The 24,578-nt window shown below is 38.6% G+C and overlaps 1 protein-coding gene across 1 annotated transcript in view; it reads left to right on the top strand.

Annotated features, from left to right (window-relative positions):
* The window catches only part of LOC136877768 (golgin subfamily A member 6-like protein 6), a 229,152-nt gene extending 205,296 nt beyond the window's left edge, over nt 1-23,856 (top strand). Inside the window, exon 20 of the mRNA XM_067151973.2 lies at nt 23,816-23,856. Within this exon, the coding sequence (XP_067008074.2) occupies nt 23,816-23,833 (18 nt within the window). The 3' untranslated portion in view covers nt 23,834-23,856. The remainder of the gene's footprint in view (nt 1-23,815) is intronic.
* The last annotated feature ends 722 nt before the right edge of the window (nt 23,857-24,578 follow it).

The raw sequence follows: 24,578 nt of genomic DNA, 5'->3' as shown, positions 1-24,578 counted from the left end.
TAACCGTGATTGGGATGCTTTTAATTGAGATAGTTTCTTGTCGAGAGTAACTTGCTTCCTATCCAACAAAGCAATCAATTTATTGTCCACATGTAGTTGGAAAGAGTTCCATTCTAACGGATGTAAAGCCTGAGCTAATGCTAAATGAACTTTATATAACTACAGATTTAAAAGTGACTTCTTTTTATATGACGCATTAATTTCATTTCTTAACCAAATGTCGTTGACCTTGTTTTGAACTCTATTCAAACTTTGGTTAGTTAAGTTTTTTCGCTGTGTGGGCTTCAAAAATTTTGGGAACAATTTTAGTTCTAGACACTGTTTTAGAAAGGCTATGTCTTTTGTTAGTTCACAAATCTTGACCTTAAGGTTGAAGTACCTATTTAAACGGTATTTTGCCTGGTTGGCTACCAAATTACAAGTAACAACTCTCATTATTGTTCCGTATTGAAGATGACGTTAGGCATAGATATCAAGGATAATTTAATAAAAAAACACCTATTCAATACTTTCCACGTTTAATGTGGTTATTATCTACATGATTTTATGTAGACTTATTTAGGTCAGGTACATGTTTCACCCATTATTTTGGGCATCTTCAGCCTGTAAACAACCTTTAGGTCAAGGTTTGGGACCTTTTTAACCAATATAAACATACCAATATATACACTATATACAATATATACATTATATACAATATATACAAACATTAATGAACTCTTAAGATGGGTAACATAAGTTAATACAGTTAAGTTTTTTGGTCCTAAACTATCAGATATGAAAAATGTCCAAAACTAAAATGGATCTTCTTTTTGGTAAAGAGGATTACATGTCGGGGTTTATGTGACCCCTATATCATATTATGTTCTTGACGTACCGTGTCTGTTGACAGGATGTGTCGTCAACAATAAGTGGAGATTTGAACTGATTGTTGCTTGTAGGTTGGTCAAGATTGAAAATATAAATTTAAATTAAATGTGTTTTAACTTGGCAGTTCTGTTCTGGTTAACTTAAAATGTTCAAAAATAAAATGAAATGGATCTTCTTTTTTATCATAAGTCATGAGAAGAGGTGATATTAAAACTGGGGCTTATTTGACCCACAATTTTCATTTTCATGTTCTTGACGTAACTAATATTTAAATGTGTTGTCATGCACAAGTGGAGATTTAAAAAACTAATTGTTGTGGGTAGACTGGTCAAGAACGTTGTGAATGAAACTGTTAGCGTCTTGACTTTGGGTCTCATGTAACGTCAAGGAATTGACAAGAGTACAATATTAAGCTGTTTCATAGTTTTAGGCTGCTACTTAATTGAGAAGGAACATCTTACACTTGATACAGTCTTGTATGAATATTGTTCCCGTTGATGTGTTGCTTGGTCTTTGGGAGGGATCTTAAGAATATCTGTAATGAAGTAGAAAAATAATATTGAATTAAAAATTTAGAGCATGCGTTGTGATAAAATGTATTAAATTAACACCTCTTAACTGTAAAATGACTTACTTGTTCAATTAATACTAGATGGACCTGTCTGTTCCGGCAGCGCCTGTCTTATCAACATTTCTACTCCTGGTGTTGTACTGGTGCAGTAATGGAGGGGCGGGGCATTGAGGGAGAGTGGGGGTAGGCTGGTCTATGGGCGTGTGTGCTGTTGCTGGAGGGGAGTTTCTAGAAGCGATATAGGCAACAATCTGTTCAAATCTCCACTTATTGTTGACGACACATCCTGTCAACAGACACGGTACATCATGAACATAATATGATATAGGGGTCACATAAACCCCGATATGTAATCCTCTTTACAAAAAAGAAGATTCCATTTTAGTTTTGGACATTTTTCATATCTGATAGATTAGGACCAAAAAACTTAACTGTATTAACTTATGTTATCCATCTTAAGAGTTCATTAATGTTTATATATATTGTATATAATGTATATATTGTATATAGTGTATATATTGGTATGTTTATATTGGTTAAAAAGGTCCCAAACCTTGACCTAAAGGTTGTTTACAGGCTGAAGATGCCCAAAATAATGGGTGAAACATGTACCTGACCTAAATAAGTCCACATAAAATCATGTAGATAATAACCACATTAAACGTGGAAAGTATTGAATAGGTGGTTTTTTATTAAATTATCCTTGATATCTATGCCTAACGTCATCTTCAATATGGAACAATAATGAGAGTTGTTACTTGAAGGCAGCTGAGTCGATGATAACGTCTGGGCGATGTGAGCTGGCGGAGATGGCGATGGTGAAACGTTGACAGTTGAAGCCGGCAGGCTAGCAGGGAATTGCTGAATGGCAGGGGGTGTAGACATTGGGAGAGAGGATGACATAACAGAGAAGGATGACAAGTGGTAACAGGAAGTGAAGAAGGGGTGAGAGCAGATGGAGTGGTGGTAGTAATGGTGGTTGTTATTAGGTAGGTGGGTGGTGAGGTCAGAAACGTCATCAGGAATGGAGGCTCATGGCCAACTGGGACAAGGGCTGGATTGGCAGAAAGCTGGACTTGAATATACGGAGGGGTTGTCACCACGGCATTTTGGTGGCAGTGAATCGTCGCGCCCAAAAGCGTAGAGACGGTGGATGGCATCCTCGTCGCTGAGATGGACCAAAATCTGTGAAGAGGCTGTAGAGGTGAGGCCATCAGTCATTCTGTAGACATTATGGACCGGCAGGTCAGTGGTGCGAAGGTCGTCGGAATATGTCATCTTCGTGGATGGCAGGATCCACTCCAGGTATGATTCAAAATGCTATGGTCATGGAGAAGATGGCAGCCAATGAGGCGTCAACCGATATGCTGATTGTGGTTGGCTGAGTAGCAGATATAGGTGAAGGCCACCTGGCCAAGCAAAAATAATGCTGAAATCCAAAAATGTAATTGATGTTTTCTTTGCCCTTCTGATATTTATATTTAATGCTACTGATATGTGCCACACTCCAGGAAACCATACCTTAAGACGCACAACAAAATTTTACGCTATGAAGGAAAAAGGTGGTGGTGGTGATTATTGCTTTAAGAGGAAGTACATCTACGCAACTATCCTCTGTAAAACTCTAATCAGAGAGAAAAAAATGGAAGGTATCTGACCAGGAAGGGTGAGAAAGACCTATTTTTAGATTTGAAAGCCATCTGTTAGGCTGATCCTTGAACTATGTGATGAAAGCAGTGACGGTGATGTCACCATACAGAAAAGTCTTCAAAGTAATCTTGGAAACATACTGTGCAGTCTAACAAAACCATAACATTGGTGACTTAAAGTATGGTTTCTTCAAATGAAGTTCCTGCATTGTCTTGTACCAAAATATGAAATAACCAGCTTGTGCATCACGATAATGTATGGTTAATTGTGGACTTCACTTCTTGGGCTGCATGTTTTATAATGGGTAATTTTAACTACGGTGGACTGCCTGCACAGGGGCCCAGTCATAATGCTGTAATCTGTTTCTTCATGCTGACAACTGTGTCACTAAAATGAAAAATAACATTATCATGTGGAGGTTTATGTCATGTTTACATGAAGAAATAACTATATCTTTTCTGCCAGTGGGTCATACTAAATTTTCTTGCAGCTGGATTTTTGGTCTCATGAAGAGGAAGTGCCACGTGACATGTACTTCTTTTCTGATAGATATTATGTCGTTCATTGAAGATAGCACTCCTCAGTCAAAGCTTAACAAAGTTGTCATCGTCAGAAAAGAAACTGGCGTGCTGTTAGTAAATATGTTTGACTAACAACGTATTTTTAATAATATTTTATTTTATGTCCCATTAACTACTTTTAATGGTTTTTGGAAGTACCAGGGTGCCAGAATTTTATCTCACAGGAGTTATTTTATGTGCCAGTAAATCTACCAACACGAGGCTGATGTATTTGAGCACCCTCAAATACCACCAGACTGAGTTGGGATCAAATCTGCCAAGTTGGGGTCAGAAGGCTAGCTCCTCAACCATCTGAGCCACTCAGCCTGGTACTGGCAACATAATTAAGTTCACTGCTCATGATAGGAAGAAAAATTCCTCACATGACATCTTTCAGTCATTTTACTGTGAAAAAGGAAATACCCATGGTCATTATGAGTCTACAAAAACTGAATGGTCTAACTGTAATTGTGAGGCAGATAATCTTCCTGAGAACGTACCTAAGAACTTGGAATTATAAGCCATGACTGCAGAAAAGACAAAATATCTGTTCAACAAGATTTGAGAGTACTGCACAAGAGGAACAAGGAATTTGTAGTGCCCACAGCCAGGCAACATTAAGACCGCTGAACCCTGACCAAGTTGTAAGATGGACTGTGTGTGCTGAAGGAAAAGACATACCTAGGGCCTAATTAAAAATATTCCAGAAAAATGAGCAACAATTCAGTTTTGTTACTGCAAGATACACGATAGACTAGCAATGTAAATCCTTAATTTGATACTGACTGTGTGTAGTTTTAGAATGATCTTTTAAATTATCCATTATTATTATTATTATTATTATTATTATTATTATTATTATTATTATTATTATTATTATTTTCTCTTTCTCCTTTTGAATGGGCCACCTAAGGACCACGATGTTCAATTTTTCTACTTAGGGATGGACTTGATGTTTGCCTAGTACTCGCATATTCTCTGGCTATTATTATTATTATTATTATTATTATTATTATTATTATTATTATTATTATTATTATTATTATTATTATTATTGTTTCTGAATGTGAACAACTGGCAAAAACTCACCCAAAACAGAGTTCAGTGGAGGCAATTTGTGAGATCAGCACGGGATCTTCACTTCCCATAGAAGCCTGCTGAGTGAATGAGTGTGAGTGTATCATTTTTATCAACATTAGTACTACTGTTATAACTATTGTATCCTAATCTTCTTTGTACATCTTAGGACAGAATGTCTGCGTATATAAGTGTCACAAGACTAAAACTTCCTGTTTCACTTTATTTCCAATTTTGATCATGTTTACATATTTAATTTTCAGAGAGTAAAAATCCTAAATATTTATGAAAATTATTTTAATATCCAGTGAAACAGTCAGATTTTCTTAAATCCTTCATATATTTTTGGAATGTGATACCCCATTTTCCAATCAATTTTCTCGAATTTCAATAAATTCTGTCTTACAACTTAAAAGTTACATAAAGTGATGAATTTTTATGTTAGGGACTTCCGGTTTTCACAAAAATGATTGCAAATTTGCCTACTATCAAAATATAAAATACACCAAAAATGAGATTTCTCGACAAGTTACGGTTTCCTGGAGAGCATCACAAATAAAGAACAAAACTACAAGATGCCAAAAAAATTGTTCTCCTGGGTCACATTACTCAAGTTTTGATAACACCAGTCTGCAAGAGATACAAATGAAACAGCTATCTTGCTGCTGTAAATGTACAGTATTTCCCCCACCTGTTTAATTTTGTCTTGATGAGGGATAATGCACAGTACTTGAGACGTCAGTATATTTATAATGGCCTAATATCTTAGGAAGAAGACCTTAGATTGTCAGTTGACATTGACCTTGAAAGCATTCACCAGTATAAATCAAAGGATGGTAAACACATAACATTAACATTATTTTACTAACACAGTCTCATCCACTTCTTATTACCAGCATTAGCATGGATAGATTTGTGTATGCCTTTTGGGACCTCCACCAAGTGTGTTTACTCTCTTAAGTCTCCTTTAAAAGCCAGAGCACCGGGCGAGTTGGCCGTGCGCGTAGAGGCACGCGGCTGTGAGCTTGCATCCGGGAGATAGTAGGTTCGAATCCCACTATCGGCAGCCCTGAAAATGGTTTTCCGTGGTTTCCCATTTTCACACCAGGCAAATGCTGGGGCTGTACCTTAATTACGGCCATGGCCGCTTCCTTCCAACTCCTAGGCCTTTCCTATCCCATCGTCGCCATAAGACCTATCTGTGTCGGAGCGACGTAAAGCCCCTAGCAAAAAAAAAATTAAAGCCAGAGCATGTTGATTTGAACTGAACCAAATTTTGCTTGTCACTTGGTTGTTACTTTGCAAATAAAAATTGCTGTGCCTTCTCACAGGCACTATACACTAGTTCTCATATTCTTGAAGGGGGCATACTCCGAAATATCGGGGAAATTATTTGTGCTCCTATTGACACTTACTACAATTTTTAAGTGACTGTGAAGAGGAACAATGTAGACATGAAGAGGCTAAATTATAAGCACGGAAGCTCCGTCAAGCTCAGCCCCGCCCTCCCCCAGCCATTCTATGTGATTAGTGTGGTCGTATGTTTCGTGCCAGGATTATTTGATTGAAATATGATCTGACAACTGCAGAAGAATACATTTATGGTGTTCTTTACCGTCCCTTAAGTAAAGTGTTCATTCTATTTTATGCTTGCGTGGCAGTTTATTTTTCATTGATCCATAAACTGCCTAACTTGTGCTGAGTCCTCAGCCTTAAGACTGATTGGATCCTCAACAGGTCCACCATCAGATGTCATAGGTAACCTAGACATCAGTGAAGAAGAGTAGTAAGGAAATGAGGAGTGAAGTCATTTCCTATTGCTTTCCTCATCAAGCCAGAACGTGCTTTTACACATCCGTCTGCCGAGTCCCCTGAAATACATTGAGTTCCACTAAATACTTTTACGGTGTTTGGAGACACCAAGGTGCCGGAATTTAGTCCCATCAGAGTTCTTGTATGTGTCAGTAAATCTACTGACACGAGGCTGACATACTTGAGTACCTTCAAATACCACCAGACTGAGCCAGGATCCAACCAGCCAAGTTGGATTCAGAAGACCAGCGCCTCAACCGTCTGAGCCACTCAGCCCGGCAAGTAATTGTTCATCACAATGATTGGCTACATAAGTAATGGCATTAATAGCATTGTTCATATCTCATTCATTCATATTGTTAAAGCCATGGATAAAACTTAAGACAGATCAATGAAAAGGACAAATTTCTTCCAGCCCACACCAGGAGACTCAGTTCATTCCGAAAACTGTATCTCATCAGAGATGGATCTGGGCAGACAGCCTAACTTACCGCTTTTTAATTTACCTGATATAGATGTTGATTCCCATAGGGAGTCTGAAATATTTGTTCTGAATGAGCAAATCTATAATACCAATATAAATGGTCCGTTATTGGACATTATAAATTTTTCAGCTAACTCATTCCTGGTTGCCAGCGTTTCACCCTCATGTGCTAGGCTGGGCTGGCAACCAGGAATGAGTTAGCTGAAAAATTTATAATGTCCAATAATGGACCATTTATATTGGTATTATAGATTTGCTCATTCGGAACAAATATTTCAGATTCCCTGTGGGAATCAACATCTATATCATCTGATGGCCTAGCAGGCATCAATTTTTGATAATGAGACAAAGTCTCTCATAGTGCATTGGCACTGCCGGTGGCTACAATTAGCCTATGCAGTGGCCTCCATGGTATGTACTAGCCAGCATCTTGGTAGGTGTGCTAGGTACCAACTGATGAGCCCAGCCTAGCACACAGAGGCGAAACGCTGGCAACCAGGAATGAGTTAGCTGAAAATTTTATAATGTCCAATAACGGACCATTTATATTGGTATTTTAATTTACCTATCATCACAGCCCACAACAGTCCCTAGTAATGTAAATTTTGTGTGTGTGATTTTCTTTCCAATGACTTTATTGTTTGTTTTTTTCCCTGTGTTCTTGATTTGCATTGTCCTTTCCTGTCTCCTTACCAATTTTGAATTTTGCTCCTCTCATTTTTCTAGAGACAATGTGTTTTTGGATGAGAACCATGCAGCCTGCTCTGCTTACTCCCATTCAATAAATTACCATTATTGTCATCATCATTGTCATCATCATCTGTATGATTATTTTCTCAGATGGAGTATCAACAGGCTACTATATCACATCTGCAACATGCACTGCTCTCTACTAGGCATCAGTTGGAGGATCTTCAGGGAAAAGGAAGTTTTGAAGTGAGTGTTAATTCAGGATGATTATGGGGCTGGCCACCAATTAGCTATACTGCTTGTAACACTTGACATTCTGTTCATGAAGTATAAGTGATAGGTAGGAAACAATCATCTGGGAAAAAAGGCATATTAAAATATTTTGGTAAGTCAGGGGTGCCAACTCTTTGGGGCTAAAGTCCCTTCAGTTCCACCAAAACACATTGGGAGAGGCTGCGCCAGATCAAGAAAAACTAGGCAATAAAGTACATGAAGATCATGCTTCCAGAGTTGCTGAAGTTCGTTCAACTCCTACAAATGATCCTTATAACATCGTCTATGGCAGAAAGGTCATTTTTGAGTCTGAGAAGACTGAAAAGCTATCCAATGTCAACAATAATTTCTAAGTCCCTAAATTATCTTGCAATTCTCAATGTTCGTCATGAGAAGTCCAACTCTTCGGAAGTGGATTCTATAACTAACATTATCACCTCCAGGGCAGAGATACATAATCAAATGTTGTCATAAAAATGTAAAATGAATTTTATATAGGCTATGAGCAAAAATGTGTACACTATGTTCTATCAACATAAACCTACAGTGGTGCAATGTTAATACAGGTAATTATAAAGCAGTTGAAATAAATGGAAAAAAGAATTCATATTCTGTTTATTTTGTTAGTTGTTTCTATTAAGATTATGGGATGATTGCAAAGACAGAGAGAGAGAGAGCCTGAGACTGAAAACCAAGCCTAAGAAAGTAGATAGGATCTGGGCTTGCCTGGGACCATCAGTGTGTACTTCAATTAGGCACCCTTGTTTTGAGTAAGATGACATTCTTTATATAGAGATATGTACTAATACTCTTATAATTTTACAATTTAGTGCTTGACTGTTTATATGCAAGAGGTTGAAAGAGGTTGAAAGAAAATTATCTCTTACCATGAAATTGTAGAATATCTAATAATTATTTTCAAAAAACCTGACCTCAGACCTAGAAATAAATCACTTCAATTTTAAGGAATAAGCAAACTGACAGACATTCATTCACATTTGGTTTCAGGGGAGAGCCATAGAATACAAGTGCAATATTTTAAATTCTTTCTTCATGGTATTACTGGAATTTTGACTACTTGGTATTTTTATTACTTCATCAAATGGGTTAGCTTCTTAGAGGATGAACCTTTTCGTTTGCTAGTGACTTAATATCCCACTAACACACCCAGGGTTTTGGGCAATGCAAGGATGGGAAAGAGCTAGGATTGGGAAGGTAGCATCCGTTGCCTTAATTAAGGTACAGGTGGTGTGAAAATGGGAAACCACTGGAGACCATCTTCAGGGCTGCCAATGATGTGGTTTGAACCCACCATCTCCCGAATGCAAGCTCACAGCTGCATGACCCTAATATCACAGCCAACTTGCTCAATAGGATGAACTTCATTTGGTATGTTTTGCAGTGAATGTTGATATTCCACAAACAGTTGCTGCTGATTTTGTCATTCATCAATTTGATGACAGATATAGTTTTAAGTATGGTTGCTTGTTGAATTAATACCTAACCTGAACCCATGGCACTACAGCCCTGAAGGGCCTTGTCCTACTAAGCCACTGCTGCTCAGCCCGAAGGTCTGCAGACCAGCACGACGAATCCTCTCGGCCTTTATTGTTGGCTTTCTAGACTGGGGCTGCTATCTCACCATCAGCCAGCTCCTCAATTCTAATTACGTAGGCTGAATGAACCTCAAACCAGCACTCAGATCCAGCTAAAAATCCCTGACCTGGACGGGAATCGAATCCGGGGCCTCCGGTTAAGAGGCAGGCACATTACCCCTACACCATGGGGCTGGCTTGTTGAATTAATGCTGAGATTCATTTATTAAATCAATCAATCAATCAATCAATCAATCAATCAATCAATCAATCAATCAATCAATCAATCAATCAATCAATCAATCAATCACCACTGATCTGCATTTAGGGCAGTAACCCAGGTGGCAGATTCCCTATCTGTTGTTTACCTAGTCTTTTCTTATATAATTGCAAAGAATTCAGAAATGTATTTATTGGTAAATTATTCCAATCCCTAACTCCTCTTCCTATACATAAATATTTGCCCCAATTTGTCCTCTTGAATTCTACTTTATCTTCATATTGTGATCTTTCCTACTTTTAAAAACACCATTCAAACTTATTCGTCTACTAATGTCATTCCATACCATCTCTCCACTAACAGCTCAGAACATACCACTTAGTTGAGCAGGTCATGTTCTTTCTCTTAATTTAGTCTTCCCAGCCCACACTTTGCAACATTTTTGTTATGCTACTCTTTTGAATTGATTACTTTAACCATAATGGTTCAGTTTTGTATGTACTGACTTACATTTAATCTATGAAAACACTTTTCTGCCTTGTCAACACTTCACATTAATATTACCTCCTGTACATGTTACAAGAGCTCAACTGCTCTCCTCCTCAGAGGTGCCAAACATCAAACAAAATTCCTTGGACTTGACACATTTGTACAATACAGTCATCAATAAAACAAATTAAACATAAAATCTTGAAATTGTTAAAACATCCCTTTGTGTCTAAAATGGTCACTTATCCTTAGTAAAAATTATTCTTTTGTCAGAAGTCACCCAGAACAAATCGTGTCAGTGGCTCAGCCCTTGTGAGTCTGGTATCATGAGCCCAGACTGTCAATCCAACCCATCTTTGGAAAAAAAAAGAATAGATCACATGATCCTCTATGATGAAACAGGGGGAAAGAAAGACTCAAAGGAACAGGATAATAGAGGTTGTAGACAAAATGGTGGTAGCCTTATCAAGTAGAGATATCTTCAATGCAGAACGACAAACAATGCTAGTATTTTTGAAGAGGATAATGATCATTTCACAGAAGCATCTTACAGAAAACAAAGACAACATACCCAAGCAATTGTACTATCAGGGTCCACTGAAGAATACTCTATTCTAGCTGGAGTGGGCAGCTATCTCAACACAGGACATCAGAAGCATTGACATGCTTTTTCTTTAAGAAGGGTATACCAGAAGAGCAAATAGAGTGTAAACAACTAAACACCCTGGGAATTAACAAAGCCTTTAAAGTAGGGTTCCCACGCAATAATGTCCAGTCTCTAATATCAAGAATTCTGACCCAAAGGAGTCCTAGTAAGGCCATTTATTTTCCTTCGAAAGAGAGGATCCAAGAAATTCCAAGGAATTAGTCTCAGTGCACAGGAATGAAAAAATAAGAATTTTATCCATCATGCTTCGGAATGTAGAAGGTTTTCATAACATTATGAAAATAAGTACAGCCGACATATTTCAGTCCAACATTATAATTACAGTGGAAACATTTTTGACAAAGGACATAAGTCAAGGCTACTACAGCAGTCATTGCTTCGCAACTCATGGAGAACATGGGCTGTCAGGCAATGGTGTTTCCTGTCTGATAAAACCCTGGCTGACTCTTCATCAAACAACCTACACTACCAAAAATCTAGTCATACCAGAAACAAAGGGATTATTTATCATTAGTACATATTTTCAGGGAGAAAGGACTGCCTTTGACATTAACAAAAGTCTTTCTGACGCAATGAAAAAAAAGTCACACATCAAAAGCCTGCTATCCTAGCAAGCAACTAATTGTCAGACAGACATATCAAACACCAAAAGCCAGCTGGTTATAGACTTCTTAGAACAGGAGGGCTTCATTCTACTCAATAACAGACAAGAGATGACATACATATTTTACAACAGAGCTAGTGGAATTGATCTAATCTTCATCAACACTCATGCAAAAGCCATGGGAATGAAGACCCTCTAAAACTTGAATGTGGTCCCCTCTAGTCAACAAGATTGCATATGAAAGAAACTATCAGCAAAAGAGAATTGACAAAAATTTGATAGTAAAGCATTCTCTCAACACTGACTTTATCAAGGAATCAGTAACAAAAGTAGGACACATCAAGGAGCAAATTGCCCACAGGAACAGAGATACAACAGATATTAAAATGGAAAATATCATAAAGGAAGCACAAATTGTAGCAACTATGATGAAATGTTGATCGCAACCTTGGTTTGACTCTGAATGGTACCAGACACAGAGACAGGTTCTGAAACACCTCCACAAAACTAGGGCCTCCATATCAAAGGAAGACTTGCAGACATACACTGTCTTAAGACACAGTTATAAAAGGTGCCAAAGAAAAAAATTTCAGTGTGGATAAAGGAAACAGAAAGAAGACTTGTAGAAAAAGCAACAGTCAATCACTTCGAAGCACTGAAACCTAGGACACTAAAATGCTCTCTTTCTTTGGTGGTGCAAACATGGGAGGAGCACGTGAAACTCATTTTTGGAAATAAGACTCCACTTTGAATTCCATCTAAACCAAAAACAAAATAATTTCCACAAATCACAGAAGTAGAAGTAATAACCACAGTTATTCAACTGAAAAGGACACAAAGCTGCAGGCCCAGATGGCATTTAAAATGAACATCTGCAACAAGCATTACCTTACATGACAGGGATATGAACAGCCTTTTTCAACAAATGTATGGAAAAGAGCACAATTCCATCAAGCTGCAGATCATCTAAAATAGAGGTTCTGTACAAAGGAAAAGGAAATGTAAATTCACAAGATTCCTACAGGGTAATTGCTCTTGAAGACATGTTATTCAAGGTCTTTTTTCAAAATTCTTATAGAAAGAGTTTTTTAAAAATTATTGTGTAATACTGGACTGGCAGTTTGGCTTCTGCAAGGGAAGATCAACTCTTCATGCAGTTGAAAATCTACAGGAAGTTATCAGTGACACCTTACGATATCAAAGAGGGAAATACCATGTCATCTTTATTGACTTCAGGAAGGCCTTTGAATTATTAGATATACAGATATTGATAAATAAACTCTCCCATATGCTTGGAGATGAAAGCCACCTACTAAGTATCCTAGCTAATACCCTAGTCCATAATGAAATTACAATCAAAGATACCCTCCAATAATCTTCTCCCAATAAAGTGACGATCGGCATCCTACAAAGTGATCCAGCCAGCCCAGTGCTGTTCAACTTGGCGACCCTACAAGAGTATGGCAGCATGGATAGATAAACATTTTTTTCGCATTCTCCTACAAATTGTATGCATCTTTATGTCCATTCTGAACTTTCTAATTACAATAATATCTTAAAAATCCATATAGTCCTCCTGCTCCAAGAATTCCATTCAAGTTTCAGCTGACTGAAGTACGATCTGAAGCGGTACGCGATTCTTTGTGGCAAACTCTTCTTCTCCATCCCCCTCACTTTCACTTGTCACTTGTCATTACAAAGAGTGAGAAATTTGAAATATTTAGGAATTACAGTAAAACCTTGATTATCTGTTCTAATGCCCAGGAAGGGGTGAACAGTTAATAAAATAAAATAAAAACGAATAATCCATATTACTAATTTTAATGGACTTTAAAGTAGGGCCTACTCAAAATACATACCGTATAACCTTAAGGCAGGACGAAACTGAGTTTGGAGAAGATCAATTTGGCTTCAGAAGAAATGTAGGAACACTTGCAGCAATCCTAACTTTATGTCTGATCTTAGAATCTTGAATTAAGGAGGGCAAGTCCACATATATGGTGTTCGTAAATCTAGAAATATAATAATATATAATATTGATTGGACCAAGCTATTTGATATTCTGAAGGTGATTGCGATCAGATACCATGAATAAAGAATTATCTAGAATCTGTATAAAAATCAGTCTGCAGTGATAAGAACTGAGGACTTTGAAAAAGAAGCAACAATCCAGAAAGGAGTGATGCAAGGTTGCAGTTTGTTCCCCCATCCTTTTCAATGTTTGTATAGAACAGGCAAAGAGGAATTTGGGAAGGGAATCACAATCCAAGAAGAGGAAATTAAAACCCTGAGATTTGCTGATGATATTGTTATTTTATCTGAGACTGCAGAAGATCTGGAGAAATTTGCTGAATGGTATGGTTGAAGTCTTGGGTAAGGAGTACAAGATGAAAATAAATAAGTCCAAACTAAAAATAATGGAGTGCAATCGAACAAAGTCAGGTGATGCAGAAAATATTAGATTAAGAAATGAAGTCTTAAAGGAAGTAGAGGAATATTGTTACTTGGGTAGTAAAATAATTAGTGTTGGTGGAAGTAAGGAGGGCATAAAATGCAGACTAGCACAAGAAAAGAAATTTGTTCTTTTGGAAAATTGATATAAGAATTAGACATTTCTGAAGACTTTCATCTGGAGTGTGGCACTGTATGGAAGTGAAACATGGATGATAATTAGCTCAGAAAGAAAGAGAATAGAAACTTTTGTAATGTGGTGTTACAGAAGAATGCTGAAGGTGAGATAGACAGATTGAATCACAAATGAAGAGATACTGAATCTAATTGGTGAGAGGATATTGATTAGACTAAATTTGACCAGATGAAGAGATAGAATGATAGGACACACGTTAAGACACCCAGAACTTGTCAAGTTAGTTTTTGAGGGAAGTGTAGGTGGTAAGAATGGTAGGTGTAGACCAAGGTATGAATTTGAGAAGCAGATTAGAGCAGATGTAGGATGCAATAGTTACATAGAAATGAAAAGGTTAGCATGGGATAGGCTGGCATGGAGTGTTTGATCAAACCATCCTATGGACTGATGACTCAAACAACAACAGTACACAAATAGTGGAGGTGTTCAATATACCTCCCTCACTCTGCTGCCATGTTCTCTCCAATCACAAAACAAATTTTGTGCCTATTGAAACAATCCTGCCTTGCAGCTAACTAAATCTATAGGTTACTTTTTTAATGAGCATCATTTCACTTTTCCAACAATTGAAGGTTGCCTAGATTGACAAAGCTTTCAATAAAGTGAAATGATTAAAAAATGTAGGGCTTTTCCAACTAAAAGATAACAGGCTGGAGACATCATTAACTCACATGACACTGAAACTACTATAAATTCCTTTAAATTGAATCTGTAGACAGTGATGCTCATGAATATAATTTGAAGAATTGAAGTATCGAATAGTGGCTTGATTGAAATAGAGGTTGTTTCTGTCTTCTATCATTATTTGTCAAATTGTTCAATAAGTGCCTATCTTTGATCCATTTCCCTAACTCGTGGAAAATTGCAGTAGTGAAGGTAATTCCTAAAAAAAAGCACCTCAACAAAGTTTACAGCTAAGTCTTTCAAACCTATCTGCCTCCTGCCAGGTCTAGGAAAAATTCTGGAGAAGCTATTAATTGACAGAATTATGTAACACATGCATCATCATGGCCTATTATCCCAATTTCAGTATGGCTTTACCCCACAAAATTCTACCGAAGATGCTGAATGGATTCGGAACATCTCCTCAAGGCAAAAAATAGGCTTATTAATCTCTTTGGACATAACTGGTACATTTGATAATGCCTAGTGGCCAAAAATTTTGTATCAAGTAAAGAAAAACAATGCCCACATAATCTGTACAAAATCACTCCAGCGTACTTCAGCAACAGAAAAGTGAAACTTCAAGTCAGAACAGCAATTTCAACTAAATGCATCAACAAGGGATTCCACCAGAGACCTGTAGTCCAGGACGTCCTCAAAGTACCTCTTCCCATGGACTGCAAGATTGTTGCTTATACTGATGATGCACTTTTGTTAATCAAAGCTGACAATGATGCTGACTTAAACACTAGAGCGAACACAGCACTACATATTCTGCTCGACTGGGGTTCCAAAAACAAGCTGCAATTTAATCCACTGAAAACTAAGGCCATGGTTGTCAGAAGAAGAAACCTGATAAAGCCACAACTCAAGGTGAATGGACAGGAATCGTACTAGAAGATAAACTTTTATACCTGGGGGTCCTACTGGACAAACATGTAACTTTTAGGCCACAACTCAATAAACTACATCTTAAATGAGATACATTTCTTCAGGCCATTGCTGCTGCATGCAGGCCATCGTGAGGAATAGACTCAGAAATACACCGCATTATATACTACACAACCTTTGTTTCACTAATATTTATTGTGCTTCATCGTTTTGTTCTCCACTTGACATGCAGCTGGCTAAGGATAAACTTCTGCAGATTCAGAGAGGAATCGTCCTTCGAATTTCTTTTGCCTATCACACAATATCTGCACAAGCAGCTCTTGTCATTGCTGGAATAGAACCCCTGTTCTTTACTGCTATCAGAATGGCTGAATTCTTGAAACCACAGTGGAGAAGAACTGTCACTTCCTGAAATCCGGTCACACTAGTAACTTCAAGGCTTATGTTTGCAATAGCTGCTCGCTCAGCCATGACTACTAATCTACACAGACGGCTCTCACACACCTAATAACACTGAATCTGACAAAGTGGGATGCCCATTTGTTGTCTACAAGAATAGCAGGGAACTGTTTTCAGCCCATTGCAAACTGTCATCCATCTGCTCAGTAATTCAAGCCGAGCTATGGCCCATCAAGTCTGCTGTCTAGTGGTGTGAATACAACAGTAGAAGTGCTCAGATACTAAGTGACTTGCAGGCTGCATTGAACACAATCAACAGCAAGCACAATATCAGTCCAATAGCTGCTATTATAAGATCTAGAGCACAGCAGTGCCCCCACGTCTGTCTTTCCTAGATCTGAGAACACACCAGTTTTCCTGGAAATGAAAAGGCAGACATCCTTGCAAAAACAGCCTCCTAATCCAACATGGAAATCGCCTACAACAAATCACCCCCAAGCTATGCAAAAGCCCAAATCAAAACACATTTAATAAGACAATGGAATAACCTGTGGACATCAAGTACAAAAAGGTCTGTCACAAGAGAATTATATTTTCCCGGCATATATAGCTGACTCCAGTGCAAAATTTAGTGCCCAAGTTCATTCTCACTCAGTTTTTATCTGGCCATGGACAGTTTAAGTGCTACTTTGAATGCTTCAAAATTAACATTGCAGGCAATTACTTGTGCTTTTGTGGATTGTCACAAACAGTGGACCATTTACTGTTCTACTGTGTCATGTTTGGAAGGACAAGATTCGAACTTGAGTGTCACCTAAACAACTGTAATGTGGAACTTTCAAAGCCATTATACCATCTGTTTAGGAAATCCTGCTGCTACAAACAGTTCCTTAAGTTCATCCACAACACCTTCAACAATATAGTTTCCTAATTTTGTGTCAAGGACCAATAATTTAAAGAAATCTGATCAAAACTATAATCCTAATACAGTACACTCATGTAGAATGGGGTTCAAAATGTCAGGATATTTAATTTTTAATAAATAAATAAACAAATTAAATATGTGTTATGGTCTTATAACATTAATTTCTAATGTAATTACTATAAAATTTAGTAAATTAAGCTGTTCAACTCACTGGGGTTATGTCATATTTTCCTGAAAGATAGTATGTTCATTACAGCTTAAAATCAAAGATTGCATTATAAAAGTCCTGCACTTGGATTTGACTGAAATAGAGACACAGTACAGAGATTGTTATGGTGAGGTAAGCCAATTCTAATTTGAATACTGTACATTTCTCCTCTAATGAGACTTTAATAAGAACTAATCGAGATCTACTGATGACATTAATTGCAGTTTTCTGACTGAAACAATTGAGCATGATCTGGGGTTTTGATTATATTATTTTCATCCTGGTTACTCTTTCTTCCTTTCACTGCTTCTTTGTACCTTCCTTATTCCACCTGCAAGCCTTACCATCCATGTCACCATTACTGGAAGTTTAGCCTGTACCTCACCGACTCCATCTCCACAGATCTCCACTGTGGCATCTCCTCTAGCAGTTCCAATAAATGTTTAATATAATTATAATTTAGTACCTGCATTCACCACCACTGAAACCTTTGCCAATTTCTTCCCTCTCTGATTGAAAATGTAGAAATATATCATAGTGTGTTTTTTTTTTTTTTGTATTATTTGTGTTTCTGTCACATGAATGCCTTAGTATATATTGTTTTTTCCTGTTTGGTAATATTTTCTCTTTGCATTATGTGAAGTGAATGGAGGAGATTAGGTTACCTAAGAGAATAATGGACTCTTGACATGGAGGATAAAAGAAGTAGAGGGAGACCAGATGGTTAGACTCAGTTTCTAATAAAGAAACACATATTTTATCCGGAAAATTCACTCAAGGGGTGCGAAAGGAAGTGAAAAAAAGAATTCTTTTTATGGCGATACTTATATCTCAAAACTGAAGATAACAGATGTGAACATGGAATCTCTTTTAAAAATAAAGAAACTCACCTTTTTGGGGGGGAATCAGCTTAACGGTGGTGGGGTGAAAAAAGAGTTGAGACCAATTGATTTTACTGTTCATAATGTACTTGATTCTGATCATAAACCGATCATTTTTTATCTTTCCTGGGTTCGTTTTCAAGAGCCATCTTTTCCTTTGGAGAGCTTAAAGTTAGATTACAGTAGATTCTCCTGGCATATACATAAAAATTTAAACACGTTTGAAATAAGCGATAGGAATGATATTGACCGTGCAATTGTTCACCTCTATAATAAGGTCAATAATGCACGAAAGTATAATTATCATTCGTATCACCAGAAATCCCGTGCACTTGCCTACCCACGACAATGGCAGCAGATGTAATTTACCACCAAGTAGAGGTCTTACACCTTGCTGCGGGGTTAATAATAATAATAATAATAATAATAATAATAATAATAATAATAATAATAATAATAATAATAATAATAATAATAATAATAACCACTGTCGGCAGCCCTGAAAATGGTTTTCCGTGGTTTCCCATTTTCACACCAGGCAAATGCTGGGGCTGTACCTTAATTAATTCCCACTCTTAGCCGTTCCTTGTCCCATCGTTGCCATAAGACCTATCTGTGTCGGTGCGACGTAAAGCAACTAGCAAAAAAAAAAAAAAAAAAAAAAAGAAACAAACCTAAATTCAACTAATATCACTCACCCTAATAATAATAATAATAATAATAATAATAATAATAATAATAATAATAATAATAATAATAATAATAATAATAATAATATTCTGGACCATCGTCAAAATGTGCGGACCATGCTGGAAGCAGGTCCTGGCCGGGTAATGACTACAAATGCAGTACCACCAAGCACCCAAAACAATACCACGCCGGATCTCCTCAAGGATTTGATCCATATTAAAATGGTTATAGGAAAATATGGCAAAGATTTAGGGACCCAACTGACCGGGTGGAATATTTGACGCTAGCCCAGAAAGTACGAAATCGAATGCTGGAAAGCAAGATGGAAAAATGGAAGGAACATTGCTGTCAGATCGCGAATTTTGGCAGATTATAAGATGTTAAAGGAGAACACAACACAAAAACACATATTTCATTATTCATTGCTAAATATGTATTATGGGAATGTAATAACCATGCCGTTAATTCAGTGCCTAATGTCCAACCATTCTCAAGTTATGTGCAGAAGTAGTAACTGGTCATGACGTCACTGCGCTGTAGAGTCTACCTGGCAGCCTTGACGCTGGGAGTAAACTCGCGCAGTCTTTTCCCGCACTCCATCTGCTACTGCCATGTTCTTCTGTTGCCAGTGTTAGTGGGCTTATTTTTGTTTATAATGGATGTAAATATCATTCGTCTGTATCAGTATGAGCCAGAACGAACAACGTTTGCTGATGTCAATTCGTATAGCCTACTTGACATGGATATCCTAAACACTACAGGCCGTGCCGGCACGTGAATTTGGTGTAAATGTAATGAGTGTACCATCATGGATATGGATGAAGAAAGTGCATGCTGTTGTGAATTAGACAATGTAAAAGCAGTGAAATCTGAGAAATTTATGTGTATAACAAGAGACCCCTCATTTACAAGGCTTATTTTAGACCGTGAAGTATTGACAATGACAAGGCATAACATGAGCTTAAAAACAAAGAACATGGTAAGGAAACGTTTACTGACAGCTTTAAATCCATCATATAGAACTTGGCATTTTATTTGTTACAAACAGTTCACTTCGTGGGTAAATTCATGGACTGCGATTGGTAAAAAGAACAGAGTTGTCGTACCATCATGTGTTGTCAACACTATAAGGAACACATTTCTGGAACCCGATGGCACCTATGTGGGCTTCAAGCTGTAAATGAAAAAATTAAATTAAAACAGTAGAATTATGTAAGAATTTCCTAAGCTTGTTTGTATGATAAATATAGATAATGTATTATTTTGACATGAAGTACGGTACCTCATTTATTGTTGCGAGTGAAATTGTGAGAAGTGCTTGATCGGGTCGTCATTGGAAGGTCGAGGTATTGGAACGATGTTTTTAGGCAGTGACAGATCCATTGCTTGATCTTCAGGTGAGGCTCTACTATAGTTACACTGACTGACAGAGCAAATGCAACACCAAGAAGGAGTGGTCAGAACTTTATGACAATTGCAGGGTAGACTGACGTCACTGAGGTATGCTCATGATGTGAAATGCGCCGCTGTGCTGCGCACGTAGCGAACGATAAATGGGATACGGCGTTGGCGAATGGCCCACTTCATACCGTGATTTCTCAGCCGACAGTCATTGTAGAACGTGTTGTCGTGTGCCACAGGACACGTGTATAGCTAAGAATGCCAGGCCGCCGTCAACGGAGGCATTTCCAGCAGACAGACGACTTTACGAGGGGTATGGTGATCGGGCTGAGAAGGGCAGGTTGGTCGCTTCGTCAAATCGCAGCCGATACCCATAGGGATGTGTCCACGGTGCAGCGCCTGTGGCGAAGATGGTTGGCGCAGGGATATGTGGCACGTGCGAGGGGTCCAGGCGCAGCCCGAGTGACGTCAGCACGCGAGGATCAGCGCATCCACCGCCAAGCGGTGGCAGCCCCGCACGCCGCGTCAACCGCCATTCTTCAGCATGTGCAAGACACCCTGGCTGTTCCAATATCGACCAGAACAATTTCCCGTCGATTGGTTGAAGGAGGCCTGCACTCCCGGCGTCCGCTCAGAAGACTACCATTGACTCCACAGCATAGACGTGCACGCCTGGCATGGTGCCGGGCTAGAGCGACTTGGATGAGGGAATGGCGGAACGTCGTGTTCTCCGATGAGTCACGCTTCTGTTCTGTCAGTGATAGTCACCGCAGACGAGTGTGGCGTCGGCGTGGAGAAAGGTCAAATCCGGCAGTAACTGTGGAGCGCCCTACCGCTAGACAACGCGGCATCATGGTTTGGGGCGCTATTGCGTGTGATTCCACGTCACCTCTAGTGCGTATTCAAGGCACGTTAAATGCCCACCGCTACGTGCAGCATGTGCTGCGGCCGGTGGCACTCCCGTACCTTCAGGGGATGCCCAATGCTCTGTTTCAGCAGGGTAATGCCCGCCCACACACTGCTCGCATCTCCCAACAGGCTCTACGAGGTGTACAGATGCTTCCGTGGCCAGCGTACTCTCCGGATCTCTCACCAATCGAACACGTGTGGGATCTCATTGGACGCCGTTTGCAAACTCTGCCCCAGCCTCGTACGGACAACCAACTGTGGCAAATGGTTGACAGAGAATGGAGAACCATCCCTCAGGACACCATCCGCACTCTTATTGACTCTGTACCTCGACGTGTTTCTGCGTGCATCGCCGCTCGCGGTGGTCCTACATCCTACTGAGTCGATGCCGTGCGCATTGTGTAACCTGCATATTGGTTTGAAATAAACATCAATTATTCGTCCGTGCCGTCTCTGTTTCTTCCCCAACTTTCATCCCTTTCGAACCACTCCTTCTTGGTGTTGCATTTGCTCTGTCAGTCAGTGTAGTTTGCAAGATATTTATTTTGTTCATTATTGCCTTCTTCCATCCATCGCTTGATGCCTCATATTTCTGTTTTATCAGCCAGGCTCTTGTTGATTTTGAGTACTGAGTTTTGATACCAGCTTTCAATTTATTGATGTTCCAATTATAGTCCAATGCAGCAATCACTGACCTGAGCTTAAGCCTCTGTACGAGAAATGAACTCTTTTAGGAGCGTATTTCAAACGAAGGTTTTGATAACTTTCTAGGCTTCCGGTGTGAACGTAGTGTTTTATATGTTCCACATCTTTTAAAAAAGATTTGTCTAAAACTATTTTCTTCAAGGCTTCGTATGAACTTGAATTTTCTTTAATCCACATTTTCTTTCTCTCTTCCTCCTCCGTTAATGTATCGTGCTCACAGAATTTCCATTCAACGTTTTCTAACCACTTATGCTCTGTCTGGTGAAATATTTTCACTCATATAATTCTGAATGTCGTGTACATCATTATCGTTATCACTTTCATTTAATACTGTGTCGACAAACTCCCTTCGTCTTTTAGCCTCATACCTTTCCATACTGTTCTTTTTAGTTTCTGACGAGTACTCCCACAGTACCTTTTGTGAAGCGGCTTCCATATGAATTAGCATTCCTGCCTGAGAAGTATCTCCATCTGTTGACGCCAGACATCTTATTGAAGGAACAGACCCTAACTTCAATTTTGGACCTTGCAGATTTTCCGTGGGCATCACCTTCATTTTCAAAAGTTGCGTTTCATCATAGTCTGTATTTTTAAAATGCACTGATCATACAGTAGCTCCCTTACCGGGAGAAAAGTGTTTCCTCTGCAAAATTGTACCCAACTGCTACACCTTCAAGGCGACTTACTTTGATTTGGAAACCTATGGAAATGTATTTCTTTCGCTCTGCACTTTCGGTTTCTACTCGTTGTGTTGTTACAGCTGTACACACTACAGAAAGGCATTTCTACAAACAGTCACCGCACTATTATAATAAACAACACTGCAAGTAAACGGAAGAGCGGCTGAGCGCGTACTGCAATAATCAACTGGATGGCTCGCTCAGCGCTTACAGCGCAGTGACGTCACAGCTACTCGTGTTTCCTTAGTTCACCGGCCTGCGGAGCGGTGCACAGCAAAAGCAAATATATAATAATTTAATGTTATTTGTTTTACATCCCACTAACTACTCTTTTACGGTTTTCGGAGACGCCGAGGTGCCGGAATTTAGTCCCGCAGGAGTTCTTTTACGTGCCAGTAAATCTACCGACACGAGGCTGACATATTTGAGCACCTTCAAATACCACCGGACTGAGCCAGGATCAAACCTGCCAAGTTGGGGTCAGAAGGCCAGCGCCTCAACCATCTGAGCCACTCAGCCCGGCAAATATATAGTTGAACACTGTCCGATACACTCTTTGATTCTGAGACAACTTGATTTTTGTGTTGTGTTCTCCTTTAAGCATGCAATTATAAATGTCGTTATAATACTGCAGCGAAGCATGGGTATCTTGCTAGTAGGATAATATAATTAGAGGTCAATGTGGAAGGATGGAAACATAGGAAGGAAATACAAAAGGACAAGGCTGATATTCACACTCTGCCATCTTCAATTAGATTAGCTCTCTCCTTATCAGTCCCAGTTCTTCTACATCCATATCTTCTCCGCCACCAACAAGCTTATTTCTGCTTCCCAACTTCATCAGGAGGATGGGCTTCAACACTCATTAAGGGGCCATCATGACAGATCTTCAGTCTTGATGTAGGTTCTCCCATTTATACATTTTACAGTAAATACTAATTAGTGACTTGTAGATATTCATTTTTATGTTTGCAATTTGAAAACATGAAAAAAAATGGAATGGACTGATAATTGGATGTATCATTAGAAACTCTTAACAGCATGCAAGAATGAACTACAGTAACTGATGCATAAATAAATGTTTACCATTGGAAATTGACTGAAGTTGGACAACAAAATCTTTATACTCTGATATTATTAATTGAAAACCAGACACTCAATTTTTAACCCTGTATAAGAACAGGAAAGGAACAAACCCTCATTCGATTGATTGACTGAGGTGTGTGGCTGTTGCTCTGCTAATTTTTTTTGTAGCCTATTATGTTACTTTGAGGTGGTGAAAAGGGAGAAATCACTTGAGACACTGAGAGATGCCAATGTTGACCTGAGCGTTCAAGCCTTCTACCTGCAGCAAGATGTTGGAATTCTTCAGTTACGCCTTGCAGATTACCTGCATTCTCTTAGGATTACTAAGGTACAATTACAAGGCAGCAATATGTCTCATGCATGCATGAATATATTTTTACAGAATGTGATATTTGAAGAGTGTTTGTGTAGTAGTTGGTTACTTTTGGTTTAGCTTGTGGCATGATTTCTATTTACATGTATGTATTGCAATAGAAGTAGTAGAAATATGTTATCAGGAAGAACATGATGCGAAGAGCATTCAGTATTTTCAACATATTTAAATAAACTAAAAGAAATTAGCCTTTTGTAATTCCAACATTTATGCTCTTGTTTTGTTGATCTAGACAATGCATATGACAGAGTACAAGGGAAAAGATATTAGCCATACTGAGGTGCTATGGGATCAGGGTTAGGTATTTACGTTGACAGTCAGGCTACAGTAAGAATTGGTAGAATGAATTCTTGGCTTAAAATAGTTACAGGAATTACACAACACTGTAATCTTTCACCCTCATTGCTTCTAGTTCCCATGGATCATTTACTGAAAGATATCAAATGGCAGAGAGGAGTTCCAGTTGGATGGAATTGTAGTAAGCAGCCTGGCTTATGCCATTGACCTGGTCTTAATGGGCCACTTTGCTAAAAGTTTGTAGTCAAATATCTTGGAGCT

This window comes from Anabrus simplex, chromosome 7 (genome assembly GCF_040414725.1).
Source record: "Anabrus simplex isolate iqAnaSimp1 chromosome 7, ASM4041472v1, whole genome shotgun sequence".
Classification (NCBI taxonomy): Eukaryota; Metazoa; Arthropoda; class Insecta; order Orthoptera; family Tettigoniidae; genus Anabrus; species Anabrus simplex.
Note: the sequence above shows the minus strand (reverse complement) of the source record. Positions and strands in the feature narration are given on the sequence as shown.